General features: G+C 40.8%; 2 protein-coding genes across 3 annotated transcripts; both read left to right on the top strand.

The window, feature by feature from the left end:
* The first annotated feature begins 571 nt into the window (after window positions 1–571).
* LOC143550938 (uncharacterized) lies at window positions 572–16,488 on the top strand. Of its 2 annotated transcripts, XM_077041482.1 has the most exons (8): window positions 572–595; window positions 1,769–1,927; window positions 10,365–10,471; window positions 10,565–10,606; window positions 10,685–10,772; window positions 10,998–11,091; window positions 15,553–15,653; window positions 16,193–16,488. In XM_077041482.1, the coding sequence occupies exons 2-8, from the start codon at window positions 1,797–1,799 to the stop codon at window positions 16,314–16,316; spliced, it is 687 nt and encodes a 228-aa protein (XP_076897597.1). In that variant the 5' UTR covers window positions 572–595; window positions 1,769–1,796; the 3' UTR covers window positions 16,317–16,488. The 2 variants fall into 2 exon arrangements, with proteins under 2 accessions (XP_076897597.1, XP_076897598.1); XM_077041483.1 differs by lacking the exon at window positions 572–595 and having other exon boundaries at window positions 1,751–1,927.
* Window positions 16,489–18,547: 2,059 nt separating this feature from the next.
* Window positions 18,548–21,127, top strand: LOC143550939 (uncharacterized). Its single transcript, XM_077041484.1, has 2 exons — window positions 18,548–20,409; window positions 20,950–21,127. The coding sequence occupies exon 1, from the start codon at window positions 18,607–18,609 to the stop codon at window positions 20,023–20,025; it is 1,419 nt and encodes a 472-aa protein (XP_076897599.1). The 5' UTR covers window positions 18,548–18,606; the 3' UTR covers window positions 20,026–20,409; window positions 20,950–21,127.
* Window positions 21,128–21,952: the final 825 nt, after the last annotated feature.

Raw genomic sequence — 21,952 nt, forward strand, 5'->3', positions numbered from 1 at the left:
TGTACACCTCTACCGATACCGACCAAAACTAAATTCCCGTCTGTTTGCAAAAACCCAAACTTTATAGTAATAACAATTATATAAAGAACAAGCTATATTTTTAAAACTTTATATTTCATCATTCTAATAAAACTTATTATTATTATTATTATTCAAAACCAGATCCCCCTTTTAGCCTTTTGTAAATAGACGGGTTCTGGTACGGGTTTTGGTACTGAAATGCATATTCTGTCGTAACCTACCGGTAAAGTCAGGTTGTAAAAACCCGGGTATTAAAAAAATCCAGTTATAATTTTTATTTTCAGATCCGATTCTGGGTTTGTATTTTTTGTACACCTCTGCCGAAACCGACCAAAACTAAATTCCCGTCACGTCACGCACAACTTATTATATTACGGGCCGGGCCAGACCACAAACTTATTTTGGCCCATTGAAAGTTATTACCGTCCATTTGCAACAACCCAAACTTTATAGTAATTCATGAACATTATATAAAGAACAAGGTATATTTTTAAAACTTATTATTATTATTATTATTATTATTATTATTATTATTAAAAACCAGATACCCCTTTTTGCCTTTCTTCGTATCAAGGTAAAACTCTAGCTTTCAATTCTCTTATTGTTTCGATTATTTATCCAATTAAACTAGTGTTAGTTCGTAATTAGATTCAGTTACTGTTTATCCGACGGTTGATTTCACGTTACGATTAGGTATTTTGTTAGATTAGCTGTGTTAGGGTTTCGAATTTTAGATATATTGTTAATTGATTCGAAATTGAATCGTTTAGGTGATTAATTTGTGTTAATTCGCTATTAGATTCAGTAGTTGTTCATCCGCTATATCGTTAATTGTTTAGAAATTGAATTGTTCAGGTGATCTATTGTGTTATGACTGTGTTAATTTATACTATTAGATTTAGTTATTGTTTATTCGCCAGTTGAATTCACGTTCCGATTAGGTTTTTTGTTAAAGTAGCTGTGTTAGGGTTTCGAACTTTCGATATTTTGTTATTTGTATTGAAATTGAGTTGTTTAGGTGATTGATTGTGCTAATTCTCTATTAGATTCAGTTGTTGTTCATCCACCAGTTTATTTCACGTTACGATATATTGTTAATTGTTTAGAAGATGAATTGTTTAGGTGATCGATTGTGTTATGACTGTGTTAATTTATACTATTAGATTCAGTTATTGTTCATTCGCTGGCTGATGTCACGTAACAATTAGGTATTTTGTTAAATTAGCTGTGTTAGGGTTTTGAACTTTTGATGTATTGTTAATTGTTTAAAAGTTGAGTTGTTTAGGTGATTGATTGTGTTATGACGGTTAATTTGTAATTAGATTCAGTTATTGTTCATTCGCTGGTTGATTTCAGGTTACAATTAGGTATTTTGATGAATTAGCTGTGTTAGGGTTCCAAAATTGAATTGTTTAGGTGATTGATTGTGTTAATTTGTTATTAGATTCAGTTATTGTTCATTCGCCAGTTGATTTCACGTCACGATTAGGTATTTTGTTAAATTAGCTGTGTTCGGTTTTCGAATTTTTGATTATCGTTATTTGTATTGAAATTGAGTTGTTTAGGTGATTGATTGTTTTAATTCGCTATTAGATTCAGTTACTGTTCATCCGCCGCTTGATTTCGCATTACGATTGGGTATTTTTGTTAGATTACCTGCGTTAGGGTTTCAAATTTTTGATGTATTGTTAGTTGTTTGAAGTTTAATTGTTTAGGTGATTGATTGTGTTAGGATTTGGATATACAGGTTAGTTGATAAAGAATTGTGAGAGAATATGACGACGGCTGCTAGACCTACGTGGGCGCCAGCTAAGGGTGGTAACGAACAGGGAGGCACACGTATCTTTGGGCCGTCACAGAAGTATTCATCGAGGGATATTGCTTCTCATACAACTCTCAAGCCTAGGTTAGTTCTTTTGTTTGAATTTAGTTTTGGTTTTATATTGTTTTATTATAGCATGTGTAGTGTGAAATTAATACATAGAAGTACAAATGAGTTAAATCTTAAAAATACGATAGGCTTGTTAAGGCTTGACGAGCTTAAACGCACTTTCCATACTAGGCTTGAGCTCATGCTCGATAACTAAATGAGCTTTGTTTGAGGCTCAGGCCCGGCTCGTGTCGAGATTAATATTAATCCAATCTCAAGTAGCTTGCAAGCGGCTCGGCACCTTTGCACCTCTAATTGGAATAAAGTAATATTAGAGGGCTGTATATTTGCATGTGTTGACATTGACAGTTGAAATTACTGAATTGAGATAGATGGCAGATCATATATCAGATAAACTAGGTTTTGGTACCAACAATATGGTTTGGTTTAGATTCTTACCTAAATAGACTGCTATAAAGGATTTTTAGAGCCATGAAGTTACACATATTTTATCAGTAAGATAAGCAAATCCTAGAGAGAGAATAGTAAAGGGTTGCAGAAATTATTCAAACTATAGACTACATAGAATCCCGAGGGAGAAGATAATGCTTGATAAATTGTGATTTCATTTTCAAAGCATGAAATCTAATCACATTAGTTTGTAACAATGTATAGAAAACATTATAAATAAACTAACATAGTGCTGCTAGAAACTACGCACTACTTGGAAATAACTACTAAAACAACTACTCGGTACTCACTAATACAAACAAACCAATTTATTATTAACAAGAATGAAGTAAGTTTTTCAAATTGCCTTTTCCAATCTGAGTTTACTGTTCTTTACGTGAATCTACTCTTAGCCGATAATATTTATATTATTATTATTAGTTAATCATTATCTATTCCTAGAAGTTGTATCATAGTTGATTTATGTTTCCTAGTTATTAGGAGTTGTTTTATGTAATCCTTTACCCTATTTAAAGGGATCTTGATTATTCAATGAAACAATGAATTATTCAATACCATAAACACTTTTATGGTATCAGAGCTACGGTTCTAACATTCCTTAAACCTAACCCTAACCACCGCCTGCTGCCGCCGGCTGTTACCGGACATGGAGAAACCAGCGGCCACGGAGAAACCAGCAGCCGATGCTTCTTCCTCCAAGCCGCCACCCCAGTCCATGCATCCCGCTTATTCCGTAACCAACATCCAATCCAAGATCCGCACCCTAGATGGGAAGAAGGTTTCTTACACCTCCTGGGTAAAACTTTTTAAGTTTAATGCCATTGCATACAAGGTTTTACACCACATTGATGGAACCCCAAGTCCGTCCCCCACGGATCCGGAATATGAAACTTGGAAGGAATTAGATGCTCTCGTGTCTCAATGGATTTACAGCACTTTGTCGGATGACTTGCTGTCCCGTGTACTCGATATGGATGCCTCGGCCAGGGATACATGGGTCAAGCTGCAGAAAATCTTCCTCAGCAACAAGCAGGCCAAAGCCGGAGCTCTCGAAACTCAATTCGTTAACCTCACCCTCTCGGCATGCTCCTCGGTAGATGACTATTGTCAGCAGCTCAAAGAATTGGCAAATCAACTTGCAGATGTTGATCAGCCCATCTCCGATCAGAGGTTAGTACTCCAACTGGTTCGTGGTCTCGGCTCCTCCCCGGAGTTCGACACCACCGCTCAATTAATCCACGCTCAAAACGCCGATTGGGATCTGGCCAGAACTATGCTCCAGGATGAGGTTATTCGCAAAGATAATCGCCAAAACCAGCCTGCCTCGGTCTATGCAGCCACCTCCCACACCACACCGCCCAACCCGGATACTACCACCCAGCCGCAGCACTCCCCGCACCCTCCTGCCCCTACCTCGAATCCATCCCAGCCTCCTTACCGCAGCCGCGGACGTGGCCGTGGCCGCAACCAGTCCACTCGTGGCGGTCGTGGTCGCGGTTACCGCGGGCAGCAGAACACCAGTACCTGGGCTTTTCAGACCCCTTCTGGGCAGCCTACTTACCCCCAATGGGCGTGGTGGAACACCCCCCCCTGCCCCTATCCGACCCAAACAACCTGGCGGCCGAACCACCCTTCACCACCCACCACTAACCCCCCCACAGCCCACTTCACATATTCCCCCTACGGCCCACCCAAACCCACCTACAGCAACTTTGATGCGCTCAGTCCCTCTGATCTTAGTGCTGCCTTCACTTCGATGCAACTTCAGTACACGGATCCAAATACAATCATGGACACCGGCGCCGAACAACATCTCACCAACAATCAAGGTATGATTACTATCCCCGATTCATCTATTGCAAACACTAAAGTTATGGTCGGCAATGGTCACTGTATACCAATCCAGGCCTCCGGTACAGGCTCGTTACCCATTCTTCATAGAACCTATATTCTTCCTAATATCTTATATAGCCCACACATTATCAAAAATCTTTTATCTGTTCGTCGTTTTACTCGAGATAACCATGTATCTATTGAGTTTGACCCATTTGGCTTTTCTGTGAAGGATCTCCTAACGGGGCGGCTGCTTTCCCGCCACAACAGCAAGGGTGATCTCTATCCAGTTACTCCTCCAACACTCCCACCACAAGCATGCTCTCTTACAACTTCAACATTACCCTGGCATGATCGTCTTGGTCATCCAAGCCTACAAGTTCTAGATTTACTTAGTAAACGTTATGGTTTCTTTTGTAATCGCACAAACACTTTATCTTTTTGTCAATCTTGTCATTTATCCAATAATAAACGTTTACCTTTTTATGAATCTATGTCTTTTACTTTCACACCATTTGATATCATTCACTGTGATTTGTGGACCTCTCCCATTATAAGTAAATCTGGATACAAATATTACATGGTTCTCATCGATAATTTTTCAAACTTTGTGTGGGTTTACCCTCTTAAATACAAATCCGACACCTTCTCAACATTCACTAAATTTCATCAGCTAATTGCCACTCAATTCAATAGAAAAATTAAAACTTTTCAATGTGATTTGGGTGGCGAATTTGACAACCATGCTTTTAAAACTTTCGCCCATCAACACGGCCTTCTTTTTCGCTTCTCTTGGCCACACACATCCTCCCAAAACGGGCGCTCGGAACGTATGATACGACGATTAAACGATATTGTTCGCTCCTTGCTTATCCATGCTCACCTACCACCTACGTTCTGGGTTGAAGCCATCCACACCGCCACCTACCTTCACAATATCCTACCCACCAAACGCCTAAACTATTTCACCCCTACCTTTGCCTTATATCTCCGCCACCCAACATATGACCATCTCCGGGTATTTGGGTGTGCTTGTTACCCCAATACCTCGGCCACCCAGCCCCACCGACTACACCCACGCGCCACGCGTTGTATCTTCCTCGGCTACCCACAAGATTTCCGAGGTTATCGGTGCTTTGATCCCACTACCGGTAAAGTGTCCATATCCCGTCATGTCACCTTCAATGAACATGACTTTCCCTACACCATACCCACCCCACCTGCCTCCTACTCCTTTCTAGACGAGGCCACCCCACCCGGTTGTTAGGGTTGGAGACTCGAACAAAGGGTATTAGGGCAGCCGGCCCTAATTAGGGTTAGCCGGCCCTAATGGGTCCCATCTTATTTGTTTGGGCCTAACTTGGAGTACAAGTTAGGAACCCTAGATTTAGTCTATAAATACCCTAGTTGTAATTGTAATCTTGTGTGCCTTGAGCTTAATGAAATAACCTGGTTGCAGCCCGTGGACGTAGGTCCCCCACTGGGACCGAACCACGTAAAATTCTTGTGTCGTTTATTTTTCTATACCGCGTGTTTATATCGTTTGTGTGTGTGTGTTGATTCCGCTGCGCCGCTTTGTTCCTAACAAGTGGTATCAGAGCTTTGGCTCGTTGTTTACACACGGTTTTGCATGGGTATCGATCGAGAAAAAAGGTAGAAGAGGCTGGTTTGAGAAGGGCTGCTACAGTGCCGCCGCTACAGTGCCGCGGTGAACAGTATCCGGCATGAACAGTGTTTCCGGCCGTGAACAGTGATTCCGGCGGTGAACAGTATTGTCAGAGATCTTCGTTTTTCTGGTTAACAGGGCTGTTCGGGGCTGTTTTTCAGGGCTGTTTGGGACGGTTTTCCGGGTGATTTTGCAATTAGAATTCCTGTTTTGGACTTCTTGGAGTTGCAGGTTTCACTCGGGCTTTGCAGGTGAAGGTCGGGTCAGGTGTTTCGGGTTATGACATCGCGGGTATAAATGGTTTTGTTTATAGTACCAGGTTAATCTCTTTGAAGCCGCCGATTAGGGTTTGGTTATAAAACTCTTGGATTCGTCGAATAATGGTTAGAGATTTAGTTAGTTTCTGTTGACTGTTTATTATCAACTGTTTGAGAACCGAGTTACGTGAAAATCAATATTTGGGTTTAGATTTGTCTGCGAAGTTTATTGTAGGAGCAAATCGGTCAGTTGACAATGTTCGGTAGAGAACATCCGTCAAGTTCTGGCTCGTACCATTGATGTGTTCACTGTTTCGATTTGTTTCCTGATTGCTATTGTTATAGCTGAAGACGGGATGGGTATGATCGAAGGTTTGACCGGTTTGGATTTCGGTTGGTTGGTTTTGTCAAAGGAACTTGGATGTGGTACTGTGGGATAAAACAGGTGAAAATGGAACTAGCAGGTTGGAATGCTTTGGGTTTTAAGTATTCTGATTCTGGTGTGCTGGTGACGACATAAGTGAAAAAAAAAGGGAAGTCAGGTTGAAAGGTTTATTCGGTTAGGATTAGCTGATCGGGTGTACAATCGCGGAATCCTTGGTACCGTTTGCTTTCGGTAAAGCTCTACTGCTGTTAGTTATAACCGTTTGCCGGTTAGCTGGTCTGGAACTATGAAATTATTTCTTGTTCGGTGGTGATCAGCAGTTCGACATTTGAGGGGATCCGGGATCTTGTGCTGGGTGAACACGTTTACCGGGAAAAGTACGATCGGGGATAATCTCATGGAATGTTGGTTTTGGTAATGGGTTGGGATAACAGGGACAGTGGGAGCTGGGCATAGTTGACTTCGTGGAGCTGCATGGAGGTTCGTGACATTCTTTAGAGTCAATGTCAAAAGATAATGAATTCTGCTTCTGAGAATGTGTCTGGGTTGATGCATTGGGACTCAGTGAAGGCAGTGAGACTCTTGGGTTCGAGATTCTGGTATACTTCATTTCATGTTACCCACTGTAGTGAAGTATTGGTGAATCTTATTGAAGACTTTGGGAAGGTACAAGTTTATGTATCGCTGGAAGAAGGGAACCAACTTCCGAGTATTAAAGTCTTGGCTCGCTGCATCGGGTAGAGCTAAGTGGATTCATTTTGCAAGTGTGAATCCTGGAGCCACCGGGATGTAGCTGAGTGCATTCGGAGGTTTAAACTAGGTCAGGGGTTTTGGAACAGTGGGAGCACGAACCGTGTTCTAGGTACAGTTCAAAACACCGTTGGGTTTTGAATACCGGAATTCCGAATGGGAAAATCTCTCCTGGGTACTTGCAGGTTTTGGAGAGTGGTGTTTTCTCTGGGAGTCTCTGGAGCCGGTAGTTCGAATCAGTGGGAGCCGGTTGAGATTGAGGATGAGTCAATGGCGGGTTTTGCCATGGCTGGGTCATTGATGACTGTTGGGTTGGAGCTCAATGGAGCTTCAACTGGCTCTTCAGGTAATTGAGGAGCGGGCCGCTGCAACTAGGAGGATTAGATTGAAGTCTTAGCTTGTTTATGGGAACTGAGGCTTGGAGGACTTCTTTTATTTGAAATCATAGCTTGTTCTTGGGAGCTGGAGGCTTGGAGAACTTCTGACCGTGAAGTTTTAGCTTGTTCTTGGAACTGGAGGCTTGGAAGATTTCTGTTTTTAAGATTACTGGAGTTACAGGTATAGGGTTTGCTTGGATGGTGGATTGAGGATTGCTCGAGCCTCCAAGTGGGAGATTGTTAGGGTTGGAGACTCGAACAAAGGGTATTAGGGCAGCCGGCCCTAATTAGGGTTAGCCGGCCCTAATGGGTCCCATCTTATTTGTTTGGGCCTAACTTGGAGTACAAGTTAGGAACCCTAGATTTAGTCTATAAATACCCTAGTTGTAATTGTAATCTTGTGTGCCTTGAGCTTAATGAAATAACCTGGTTGCAGCCCGTGGACGTAGGTCCCCCACTGGGACCGAACCACGTAAAATTCTTGTGTCGTTTATTTTTCTATACCGCGTGTTTATATCGTTTGTGTGTGTGTGTGTTGATTCCGCTGCGCCGCTTTGTTCCTAACACCGGTTTCACTTTTGCACCACCCTCCTCCCCACAGAAACCCACCCCACCATCCCTCACCACTTATCCTTTTCACTATACCCGGCGGAACCGCCAAATGAACCAACCTTCTACCAGCCCTCATTTACCTCTTAACATCTCTCACCCATCCTCCCCCCAACCACCTGCACCTCCCACCCGCATTCCAGCTGTTCCTGTAGCCCGACCCCCAGGAACACACCCTATGATCACACGCTCCAAAGCTGCTCACATTCACATGTCCGCCAATATTTCTCCTATTCCCCGATCCTATGCCAAAGCCTTTGCCGACCAAAATTGGTTACAAGCCATTCGGACCGAATTTAGTGCTTTGCAAGAAAATGATACCTGGGAGCTAGTTCCACGCCCGATTGATAGACCGGTGATACGTTGTTTATGGTTATTTCGACATAAGTTCAAATCCGATGGCTCCCTGGAACGATATAAGGCTCGGCTTGTTGTCAACGGCAAGTCTCAGACTATTGGCATCGATTGTGAGGACACATTTAGTCCGGTTGTCAAACCTGCAACCATCCGGACAGTTTTATCCGTCGCTGTTTCCAAATCATGGCCAATTCACCAACTTGATGTTAAAAATGTTTTCTTACATGGCAATCTAAATGAAACCGTGTACATGCATCAACCACCGGGTTTTATCGATACTCGGTTCCCAGATTTTGTTTGCAGATTAAAGAAGTCGCTTTATGGACTCAAGCAGGCGCCGCGTGCTTGGTACACTCGCTTCGCAACCCACCTGCTATCTCAAGGTTTTTGCAGCAGTGTATGTGACAACTCGTTGTTTATCTACTCTCATGGATTGGATACGGCTTATCTTTTGCTATATGTTGATGACATAGTCCTTACTGCCTCCTCCAATGAACTGCTGCAGCACATTATTCAGATGCTTTCCCGCGAATTTGCCATGACCGATCTTGGTAGACTACATCACTTTCTGGGGATAAAGGTTACACACACATCACACGGCTTATTCCTCGATCAGTCGCAATATACGAAAGATATTATCTCACGGGCCTCTATGACAGCATGCAAACCTTGCAATACCCCGGTGGACCTCAAAGCCAAACTCAGCTCCAAGGATGGGCCTCTTTACGATGATCCATCACTATATCGAAGTCTCGCAGGTGCCCTTCAATATCTTACATTTACTCGTCCCGACATTACATACGCCGTGCAGCAGGTGTGCTTGTTCATGCATGAGCCGCGGGAGCCACATTTTGTCTTCTTGAAACGTATTATTAGATATTTACAGGGGACAATCGACTATGGCATACGGCTTACTCGGTCTAGTATCGCCTCGTTAGTCGCCTACTCTGATGCTGACTGGGGCGGGTGTCCTGATTCTCGCCGATCTACTAGCGGGTATTGTGTTTTCCTTGGTGACAATTTAATTTCATGGTCTTCAAAACGTCAACCTACTATCTCTCGTTCGAGTGCTGAGGCCGAGTATAGAGGTGTCGCCAATGCTGTTGCTGAAGCTACTTGGCTACGCAATCTATTGTTAGAATTGCATCTTCCATTACGACAGGCATCCGTTGTCTATTGTGACAACGTTTCTGCTGTCTACTTATCCGATAACCCTGTTCAACATCAGCGCACCAAGCATATCGAGATTGATATACACTTTGTTCGAGAGAAAGTTCGTATAGGTCACATCCGTGTACTACACGTGCCTTCCTCACTTCAGTATGCTGACATTTTCACCAAGGGGTTACCACGGGAGTTATTTCAGTCTTTTCGATCCAGTTTGAGCGTCCGTCCAAGTCCCGCTCAAACTGCGGGGGAGTCTTAGCCGATAATATTTATATTATTATTATTAGTTAATCATTATCTATTCCTAGAAGTTGTATCATAGTTGATTTATGTTTCCTAGTTATTAGGAGTTGTTTTATGTAATCCTTTACCCTATTTAAAGGGATCTTGATTATTCAATGAAACAATGAATTATTCAATACCATAAACACTTTTATCTACATGGCGGTATTAAAATTTATTCAGGCTGTTGCTCTAAGTAACACCTACTCTCTTCATCTTGTTTTGAACAGTTATTAAGTAACTCATGCACACCGTTATAGTGCGATCTCTATTTAATTGAATGTTAACACGTTTTTTTTGTTGTTGCTTGTTATTACAGAAGGGAGGGTCAAGACACACAGGATGAACTAGAAAAGAGAGATCTTAAAGAGGAGTTAGAGGAGCGCGAGAGAAGGCATTTCTCATCCAAAGGCAAGGGTTATAATGGTAATGTCACTGTTAATTTATCTCTATTTGTAATTTTCTTGTGGGTATGCAAGCAACTGACCTTTTCAACTGATTTATATTTTGTGGTTGCAGATGACAGGGATAATAGGAAGGGTGGTTATCATCTACTAGAAGGTTGGTATTATATATAGTAACTTGATATATATAGTTGTATGTGAGTATTTTAAGTCTAAAGAGTATGCTAATGATTAGGGTCAAAGAGAGAAGTTGAGGATCGGATTTTTCCACGCAGTGCAGATGCAGATGATCCTGACGAGGATGCCAAAAGTGATGATGACAGGTATCTGCTTTTCTATATCATCTTGGCTATTTAGTTTTTAAAAGGCATGATCCATTACTTGCTTACTAATGGATTACCATTTGTATTGGCTGAAAATGTGGCCGAGGGATAATGCTCTAAAGGCATTTTCTTTTACATATTTTAGAAAGGTTGACTGAACCATTGGAGTATTTTAATGGTCTTAATTATTTTTAATATTTCTGAAACGATTCTTTTTGTGGTTAGTGATGAAGATGACGACGACGAGGATGATGAAGAAGCACTCATGGCAGAGCTTGAATTAATAAGAAATGAAAGAGCTGAGGAGAAACGTCGCCAAGTGAGTTTTTTTTCCTTTTATAGTATTTTTTTTCTTTTTTGAGAGTCCAAGAAGTGGTGACAATATTGATCAGATGGGTTGATATGGGTTGCCTTTTCATCTATTGTCATTTAAAAAAGCAAGCTAAAAGGGGAACATCCGAGCATGTCAAAGTTGGTTGAACAGGTCAAACCCGGTTGAAACTTGAAATTTGTTCAGACTTCAAAGTTTATTCTTAACGCCGCAACAATCCAAATTCTTTCACTCATTGAGTTTTGTAAAGAAATGGTTTGTAGGAAAGTAATGTTTATTACTTGAAGGTGTATCTAATACATAAGCCACTACATCTATATATACACAACTAAACCCTAGCTAACAGCCCATAAAAGGCCCATGGGCTCTATCTAACCAAATGGGCTAAAACCCTAACTAAATACAATTAACACTCCTCCTCAAGTTGGAGCATAGATGTTAATCATGCCCAACTTGTTACAAATAAAATCTATCTGAGCTTTCCGGAGCGGTTTAGTTAGAATGTCTGCTAGCTGGAAATTTGTCTTCACATGAACTGGTTGAATGGAAGGAGGATCAATTTGTGTGCCTACTACCCGATCTCTGATAAGGTGGCAGTCGACCTCACTGTGTTTTGTCCTCTCATGAAATACTTGATTCTTGGCTATGTGAATAGCTGACTGATTATCACAGTATAGCCTCATCAAGTCATTAGAAACAACCCCGAGCTCTCTGAGAAGACGACGAACCCATGTCATCTCTGATGTTACATCTGCCATGGCTCTATATTCTGATTCGGCACTCGACCGGGAGACCGTGTGTTGCTTCTTACTCTTCCATGATACAAGGTTTCCTCCAACAAACACACAATATCCGGTGGTAGATCGTCGAGAAATTAGACAACCTGCCCAATCTGCATCTGAGAACCCTGATATCCGACCATCTCCTTCCGTGAAGGCACCTACACGACAATGACCCTGATCAGAGTATAATATGCCCAAGCCAGGTGAGGTCTTAAGATATCTTAAGACACGAAGGGCAGCATCCCAGTGACCGGTGTATGGTGTAGCCATAAATTGGCTCAGAACACTGACAGTAAAGGAGATATCCGGTCGTGTGACGGTTAAATAATTAAGTTTACCAACCAGCCGTCTGTATCGCTCAGGATCTTTCATTGGATCTCCTTCCTTTGGGAGGAGTTTCTTTGTCGGAAGCATTGGGGTATCAATAGGTTTACAACCCAGTAAGCCACATTCAGTTAACATATCAAGAACATACTTTCGTTGGGAGAGAAGTATTCCTTGTGGAGAGCGGGATACTTCTATGCCAAGGAAATACCTCAGTCGACCTAAGTCGCTTACCTGAAACTGAGACTGAAGAAACTGCTTGAGTTCGGAAATCCCGACCTCGTCATCACCTGTGATTATAATGTCATCCACAAACAACTACGATAATCCTCTTCCCTTTCTGGTGTCTAAAGAAGACAGAGTGATCGTAGGCACTCCGCGTCATCCCAAACTGTCCCATAACACTAGAGAATCGGCCAAACCATGCTCTGGGAGACTGTTTAAGACCGTATAGAGAACGACGTAGTCTACAAACTTTCGAGGCCTCCTTCTCAACGACGAACCCTGGGGGCTGCTCCATATATACCTCCTCCTCAAGAACACCATTAAAAAAGGCGTTCTTGACATCAAGCTGGTGGAGCGGCCAATGATTAATGGCAGCAAGAGCGATGCAAATACGGACAGATGGCATTTTAGCAACCGGAGAGAAAGTTTCATCGTAATCAATGCCATATGCCTGAGAATACCCTTTTGCAACCAACCGAGCCTTTAAGCAGTGTAGGGAGCCATCCGGGTGTAGTTTAACCGTAAACACCCAACGACAACCAACAATACGCTTCCCTTCAGGAAGTGTTTCAAGATCCCATGTATGATTGGACCGTAGAGTTCCAATTTCATCTTCCATAGCCTGTCTCCATCTTGGGTGAGCGAGAGCGCTCGTCACATTTTTGGGAATCGGGTAGGAATCAAGGGTAGTGGTGTACGCATGAGATTCAGGAGATAGATGAGTGTAGGCAACATAGTCCTGAATCGGGTAACGAGTACATGTCTGGGGCTCCTTGCGAAAGGAAATAGGTATATCGGGAAGTGGGGCACCAGGAGGATCATAAACGGGTGTATCGGAGGTTGGTGGATCGGGTAAGGATGTAGTAGTGAGAGGTGTGGATTGCTCAGATGTAGGTGGAGTATCGGAGGGTAGTTCGGGGTTGTGTCCAGGGTGTGGTGATTCTTCATTTACTGATGTTTGACCCCTACCTCGCCTAGCATATGTGAAAAGCAGTGGCGGAGATTCTGTCGGTGGGTCAGAATCAGTAGAGAGTGGATCGGTAGAAGGAACTGACACAGGAATGGTGGGGATGAAGGGAGATGTGGGTATATCGAGGTCAGGAAATGGATCAGAAACAGGATCGGAACATTCAGAAAAGTAAGGACAGGGCTCATTAAAAGTGACATCGGCACTAGTAAAGTATCGGTGAAGAGATGGGCTATAGCATCGATACCCCTTTTGAACCCGTGAGTAACCAACAAAGATACAACGAAGTGCTCGGGGATCAAGTTTGATTGTTTTCGGACGATGGTCATGAACATAGGCAACGCAACCAAAGACTTTAGGTGCGAGAGGAAAAGGAGTACCGGTTGGACATAGTACAGAAAACGGTGTTTTACCATGAAGAACGGGTGTGGGCATACGGTTAATTAGATATGCAGCTGTGAGAACGACATCTCCCCAAAAACGATGAGGGACACGTGATTGGATCATGAGTGTGCAAGCAACATCCAATAGGTGACGATTTTTGCGTTCAGACACACCATTTTGTTGAGATGTGTATGCACATGAAGATTCATGAATAATGCCGTAACAGATGAAAAGTTGATGCAACTGAAGATGTGGCAGCGGAGTTGCTCAACAGTAGGGGTCGGGCACTTGAATACTTAGGCGAGATCCCGGCAATGAAGGTCATGACATCCATCTTGGCGTTTCGCTCATCCTGAATCTTCAAATCGGTAGTAGGTGGAAACATAGTGCGAAGCTCATCTCGGAGTTTGCAGAATCGTGTGAAATAGTCGGTAAATGTAGAATCACCTTGCTCGGCCCGACCATAGGCTTGAACCACCGAATAAGCATGAGAGATAGATTCCTTAGCCGAAAAGGATGAAGAGAGGTGATCCCACATTTCCTTTACGGTGGAAAAGTTTTGAGCAATAGTGAGGATTTGTGTATCCATAGCATTCCATAGAGCCATTAAGATTCCGCTATCATCAATTTTCCATTCTTTGGTAATTGGGTCCGGGGGTGGTTTAGTGAGATGATCGTCTTTGTCCATACTTTCAAGACCCTTTTGGACAAAGAGACTCCACGAACCTCAATTTTTTGAGTCAAGTTTGATCGGAATGCGAAGAACAGACGAGTAATTAATAATACCTGGAGCAATCTGATTTTCTGAAGCCTTTTTATCAGCCATTGGTTCTGAAAGTTTCTGATCCGAACGAATACAATACACGAACTGAGACAGAAAGTCCTCGAATTGAAAAACTAACAACACAGGGTGGTGCGGAAGTAAAAGATAAGTGACCTGGAAAAAATCCGGTGGCCAAAAAGGGTGTCACGCGCCGTCACGCGGCGGCGCGTGAGTGGCAGCGGCGGTGTGTAGGCGGCGCGTGGGGGCGCGTGCGGCGGTGGATCGACGGCGGCTTTTCAGGGTTTGTTATTCGGAGGGTGGTGGTGACGGTGGGAGCGGCGGTGACAGCTGAAAGTTTCTCGAAAAAGAATTACGAGAACTGGATAGAAGGTACAGGTTCGGTTTCAGATCTAGGGCCGGCTGGTTCGGTTCAGGTTAAGTGGCGGCTAGGGTTTGGATCGAGAGCCGTAGCTCTGATACCATGTAAAGAAATGGTTTGTAGGAAAGTAATGTTTATTACTTGAAGGTGTATCTAATACATAAGCCACTACATCTATATATACACAACTAAACCCTAGCTAACAGTCCATAAAAGGCCCATGGGCTCTATCTAACCAAATGGGCTAAAACCCTAACTAAATACAATTAACAAGTTTCATAATTATTCTAATGCTGTTGTTTTTGAAATAATAATTAACACTTGAATTATTTGGTTTTGATAAACATAGCATTTAGGGTTGTGATTAACAATTGATTTATAAAATGTTAGTAAAAATAGATATTTTGGTAAAAAAAGCAATCTTCACTAACATCTAAAAAGTGGCTATTTCTCAGTTGTTTAAGCATCAGCAACTGACCACATAAAAAGACCCTACCCATCTTGTCATTTATACTGTCACCTTTTGGGCCTTTTCTAACATTTTATGTTTGTGGTTGAGGGTCCCATCAAAGAAAATAAGAAAATGAACTTCAAAGGCAAAATTAATGAAATATTTATTATACAGGAACGTGAAGAGCGAGAACAGGAACTTCAACTTAAAGAGGCAGAAACAATACGAGGAAACCCGTTGCTTAATAATCCAGCATCCTTCAATGTTAAACGAAGGTTAGTTTCCATACGCTCATACTTATCTATATCCGCACGTATGGGTTGCATGGGTTGATTCGGGCCATATATTCTCTCTTATGGGGTCAAACAAGTTAAGTACAAAATTTGGTCTAAAAGAAAACGAGTTGAAAGCCGCCTAGAAATGTATTATAATGCGTAAAAGCATCTAAATATTTATGCTCAAAACATTAGATTATTGTCGGTGCAATATACTTTTCATATCTGACACTAATTTCTCGTAGGGGGCAATTTGATGTATACGATTTAAAACCTTAAAAGTTTCGTATATATATTTCGAACCTCATAATATTATATTAACTTTTAAGAAGTAGAACGCAAAAGATTAATGGTAATAAACTTTTTCATATGTTTAACGACACAAACTGTCATAAATTACAAGTAACCGATGTTATTTTATTTACTATGGAGTGGGTAAATTAGTGTTTTCACACGTGAGCGGGAACAAGATGGTTTTTAGAACTTTTTGAATGCTATAATAGACTTGCTAACTTTGTCACTGATGTGTAATATTTCAGGTGGGATGATGACGTGGTATTCAAGAACCAGGCTCGCGGGGAAGCCAAGGCTCCAAAGCGTTTCATAAATGACACCATCCGCAGTGACTTCCATCGCAAGTTTCTTCAAAAATACATGAAGTAAATGAAGTTTATCATAGGGAAGCAGAATACACAAGAATCTCGGGTTTCATAACATATGGGTTTGGTTCATTGTATCGATTTCGGGCTATGGTTGTATTATGTTAACTGTATTGAATTTATGTATTTCTGTCATGGTATTACTTGGTTAATTACTATGTGCATTTGGTTTTCAAGTTTTGTTTTTCATAGTTGGGTTATCATAATATTTGTAAGGATTAGTTTCGTGTACACACTTACAAAAATTATAAATATTTATATATACCCAAGCAAAACATAAAGTATCATATATGTAATTACAAAATAGTTAAATTATCATGTGTTTTTGTAAATTAGTTAAGAATATCATAAACATCGTATTCATTAATAACAATTTAATAATTGATCGTTCAGCTGTTATTTTTTCTAAAATTTTGAATTTAATAATTTTACTTTTGAGCGGTGTTTCCCAGTTTTGATGACAACAAATTGTCTCTCTTGTGATGCAGCTAACTATTAGAAACCGAAGGCTAGTCACATTGATTCTTGAAATACTTGTGAAGATCTTTCCCAAACCTCAAAAGGCAAGAATTTGAAAAGCCAAATTACTTTTATTCAATTCTGATCAATAATTAGTCACAAAGTAAGTTAACATATTAAATAAACATCCAAAATGGGCTTTGGCCGACACAAACAACCACAGGCCAAACAACAGCCCAAAAGAAAACCCAAAAAGCCACAAAAACATAAAAGTGGCCTAAAAGTGTATCTAGAAGGCTTATTTCGGAAATGGTATAACCCACCTATAGCGGTTACCACAACGTGGCCCACGTTCCAACGGTCGTTTTGACTGGTAGCACGCTTAAAACGGAGGTCCGTAGCCCAAGTTATGCCTATTTTCATGCAGCACCTCTAGAAGCGTGATCTTGGGCTTCCAGAAACATCATGGCCTCGTCTTCTACACTTGGGCCCACATCATCTCGTCATTTCTTAAAAAATCACAAACTCTTTGAATGTTTATTGCATCGAACGGTCTACTATGTAAACAACTTAGCGCATCTTATTGAATCAGAATAATGTGGTCATTTATTTATTAAATTGCTTTTATTGAGTTATTAGGTATATAAGATATATTAAAAACTTTGTAAGGGGGTATATTGAGTTATCATTATCATTATTATTTCCTTCAATCACAACCACTTTCTAAATATAAAAAATTTATAAAATAATATATGAATTTTTTAAATTTACACAAAAATCACTATATAACCAAATCGCCAACAAAATCAAGAGTTAATTAGAGATATTAAGTCGTTTGGTTTTCTTTGGTTCAAATATAGGACTAAAAATAGATCGTTAGTTTGGTTGAACTGATGTAAATTTTCATTCATGCAATTTTTTGGTGTTGTTTTGGTGGGTGGCTTCTCTCCGAGTTATGAAAGTGGCTTGTTTGTTGGCATTTCGCTTGTTTATAAAAGTTTCCATTTCAAAAAAAATAAAAAAAAAATTCAACTTCTTGCTATATGAACTCTCCTATCTGCCGACACCGAAGTTCAACTATGTTAACTTAATACATCCCATTATGTGACCCCACGTCTCTTTTTTTTTTTACCGTCATATAATTATATAAAGGGAAAATTCCCATAATAGCCCATTTATATAATGTATTTCCAATATTATCCTCACTAATTCAAGTTTCTAACTTTGTCCCTTTGGTATCTTGTCGTTGACGACATGATAGCGAACACCGACGATGCTTTACTAAAACAAATAGAATAACGACACGTTGCCGAAATATGTTTAAAGCAGGGGTTCCACGGTGCGTTTGTGGATAACGCATCGATCAGACCCTATGTTAGCAACATAACGCATCGTCAACCCTATGTCATACCTAACAAGTCGCCGGCCATGAGATCCAGCCACGCGTCGTTATCCTATTTGTTTCAGTAACGCATCGTCGGTATTTGCTATCATGTCGTCAACGACGAGATACCAAAAAGACAAAGTTAGAACGTAAAGATAATCTTGAAAACACATTCTATAAATGTGCTATTATAACAATTTTCTCTTACATAAAATGTTCCCTCATCATTAGCAAACGCCAACCAGTTGTAATTGTGTACCATTATCTCCACCAATTGTCTTTCATTCCTTCAGTGGTTCAATCAATATTCCGCAATATCAATTTCTACTTTAGTTTCATTTCAATTTCAAAACCCCTAATTAATATTATTATTATTATTATTATTATTATTATGCAGGTAGTAACCTACACAGATCCAAAACACAATTCTTCCACGCCTCCTTGGCAAGAAATGTTCCGATCAGCTTCCACTTCAACCCAAAACCACCAACCACCACCGCCGCCGTCAAAGTCACCGTCGCCACCATCACCATCTACCGGCGGTGGCGAAGACCCACCACCAATCTCCGGCGACCCACAAGTCCGGTTAGCTATATACATAGCCATGGCACACGCCGGGTTCGCATTCGCTTTCTTTATATTCTTCGGTGTTTATAAATTACTCGAACAATATCTTCGACCAATATTATGGGCAGTCCTCTGCTCAATTCCTCTTAAAGGTATTCAACAAACCCTTGTTTCGTTTTGGTCTGAGCCTCTAGACCAAGGCCTCACCGAAACGGTACTCGCAGTACCCGTTTCCTTGTTTCAGGTTTGCCTCGGAGCGTTAGTCGAAATCAAGGACATTTTTTTAAAATTCGTTATTCGTAAGAATAAAAAAATTGAGCCCGAAATGAAACGAAGACGGTCTAGGTCACGGTCTAGGTTCTCGATACTCCTACGTTGGTTGTTGTCGTTCTGGGTGTTTGTTATGGTGTATGAACATTTTGGTGGGTTTGGGGGGATTTGTTTGTTGGGGTTAGGGTTTATGTTTACTTCTAGTGATGTGGAGTCCACGATGACGTTTGTTTCGTCTTTTAGGCAGAAGAGTTTTAAACGAAGCCCGTATTCTGGGTTTTTTACTAGACCCGTTAGGAAACGGCTCGACACGATTGTGGCTATTGGATTGATTGTTGGGATGATTGTCGGGTCGTTGATGATGGTTTTGTTTTTTTCGTATAAAGTTGGGGTGGAAGGGAAACATGTCGTGTACACGGTTAAGTCTCATGTTGAGGAAAGTAATTATGCGGAGAAGATCGGGTTGAAGCAATGGATGGATGAGAATGATGTGTCGGGAATGTTGGACCGGTACACGACGCAGTTTTGTGAAACGGTTTACGAACAGATTGATAGTTTAGCGATGCAGTATAACTTGACGGTGTTTGTTGAGGAGATTAAGAGTATCGTTTCGCCTAGGTTTACCAACACGTCGGCTCATATGACCGCGTTGACTTTACCGAACCCGTATGCAGAAAAGATACTAAATTTGAGGAAACGGGTTATTAATCGGGAATGGGCCGAGATTTATCCCGAGATTAGCGGGTTGTTTAAAGAAGTTGTGATTAGTAGAGATGATATTATTGAAAGGGGAAAAGCAATTGCCTTTCAAGGAAAAAATGTGGCTCAAAATATGTTAGTTAGTAGTAAATCGATTATCGGTAGTAGTAGTAAGCTCGTGTTTATGATCATTGATTCAGTTGTTTCGGGTGCTGCGGGTGTTTTAAACTTCGTTTCACAAATGATGGTTTTCACATGGGTTTTGTACTCGCTTATAACATCGGGTTCAGGTGGGGTTACTGAGCAGGTTATGTCTATGATCCCGATCTCATGATCGGCCCGGGCCCGTTGTGTTGATGTTCTCGATAAAGCGATTTCGGGTGTTCTTTTAGCCACGGTTGAGATCGCGTTCTTTCAAGGGTGTCTTACTTGGTTATTGTTTAGGTTGTTTGATATTCATTTTTTGTATATGTCGACCGGGCTTGCGATTATTAGCCCGTTTTTCCCGATTATTCCGTATTTTATTTCGACGATTCCCATGGCGGTCGAGTTGGTGCTTGAAGGTCAATATGTTGTTGCGGTTTGCTTATCGGTTATTCATTTTGTTCTTATTGAATATGGTTCGAGTGAAATTCAAGAAGACATACCGGGCAATAGTGCGTATCTCACCGGACTCAGCATTATTGGTGGGGTCGCTTTGTTCCCGTCTGCTATCGAGGTAAATTTACTAATATACCCCTTACTTTCGTACTTCCTGTGTACATGGTAGTTAAATGGATCGGTTTCGGTTGTATTTTATTAGTAACGGGCCAAATCAAACCGTCACTTGTTAGAAGTTACTCGAAAATGTTTTCAATCTCGAAAATCTATATTTTACAAGAAATCATTTTAGTTTTTTATTAATGTTTAATAATAGTTTTTGTAATCATGAACAAAAAGTGTTAACAGGTTACTCTGCAATTGACTTAAAACATGTTTTGACCAAAAGAATTGCATGCGTTTGCCCCGAGCCCGTTCATTTTGCTGTCTATACGAATCGTGTTGAAAAATTAAATCTTTAAGCTGTGTGATGTTGAGGTCAAATGTTGTAAACGGGCTGCAGCTCGAACTTAAAATTTTGAAATTTTTAAAAAAAATTTAAATTCTAAATCATAACGCGTTGGCGAGTCGGAAATGGGTTGACCCGGTCAACCATCCGAATTCCTAACCTGTCTATTACATGTTTTTCGACTTTTAACTGTCGAATATGGCGATGCAGGGAGCGATAATGGGACCGTTAATAACAACAGTTGTTATAGCTCTCAAGAATTTGTATGTAGAGTTTGTTTTGGATGAACCAAACTAAAGGAAAAAAAAAGACTAAAATGCCCTCTAGTTGAAGCTTATGGGAAGAGGATTATTGTATTTGTATATTATTAGTAAATGCAGCTTGTTTGGGTTCATGAGACCCTTATGGTGTTAAGTAGAGTGATTTTGTTAAGAGAGTAATATTGATGTGTGTAATTAATTACAAATTTGTAAAGAGTTAGTGTGTTTTTTTGGGTGTTTAATGTTATGGGTATATAAAATGGATACGCGAGGTTACGAATAAGGGCGTAAATAGGCTGAGATGTTCACGAGCTACTTGATATCAACTTGCTAAAAGATGGAATCTAGTTGAGTTTAAACGAGCACAAGCTGAAGTGTATATGAGCTTATTTAACAAACTACGATATCATAATCTAAAGTGTGTTATTTACTCGTTTATAATTTGTTACAAAACAAACATACAAAAAGATTATAATTATTATATTTATATAATACAATTAAGAAGTTTGGTGCCGCAAAGTCTCGATTGGGCCAGTTTGCGGCAACTTATTGGCGATTTTTTGTTTGTTTTAGTTTCGGACCGTAACAAACGTAACGAAAACGGATCAAATGTCAATTTTGTTTTAATTCCGGTACTGTAACAAACGTGACGAAAATCAACCGAATTCGAGATTCAAATCGTTCTGTCATTAGTTACCGTACCAGTACCGTAACAAACGTAACAAAAACGGACTAAATGCCAATTTTGTTTTGTTTTTGTTTAGTTCATGTAACGTAACGAACGTGACAGAAACCAACCGAAATTGCGTTGATTCGCCACCTCAACACTAGATATCGACAGCGTTCGGGTTTTACCGTCTGACGCCACCCGATGGTCCACCTCAAATTTTATTGTTTTTTGTTATTATTTTGGTTTTAGTTCCGGTACAATAAACACGCGTAATCGAAATCAG

This window comes from Bidens hawaiensis, unplaced genomic scaffold (genome assembly GCF_021521415.1).
Source record: "Bidens hawaiensis isolate Kalapana, Puna unplaced genomic scaffold, B.hawaiensis_p1.1 tig00016203_1, whole genome shotgun sequence".
NCBI classification, from domain to species: Eukaryota; Viridiplantae; Streptophyta; class Magnoliopsida; order Asterales; family Asteraceae; genus Bidens; species Bidens hawaiensis.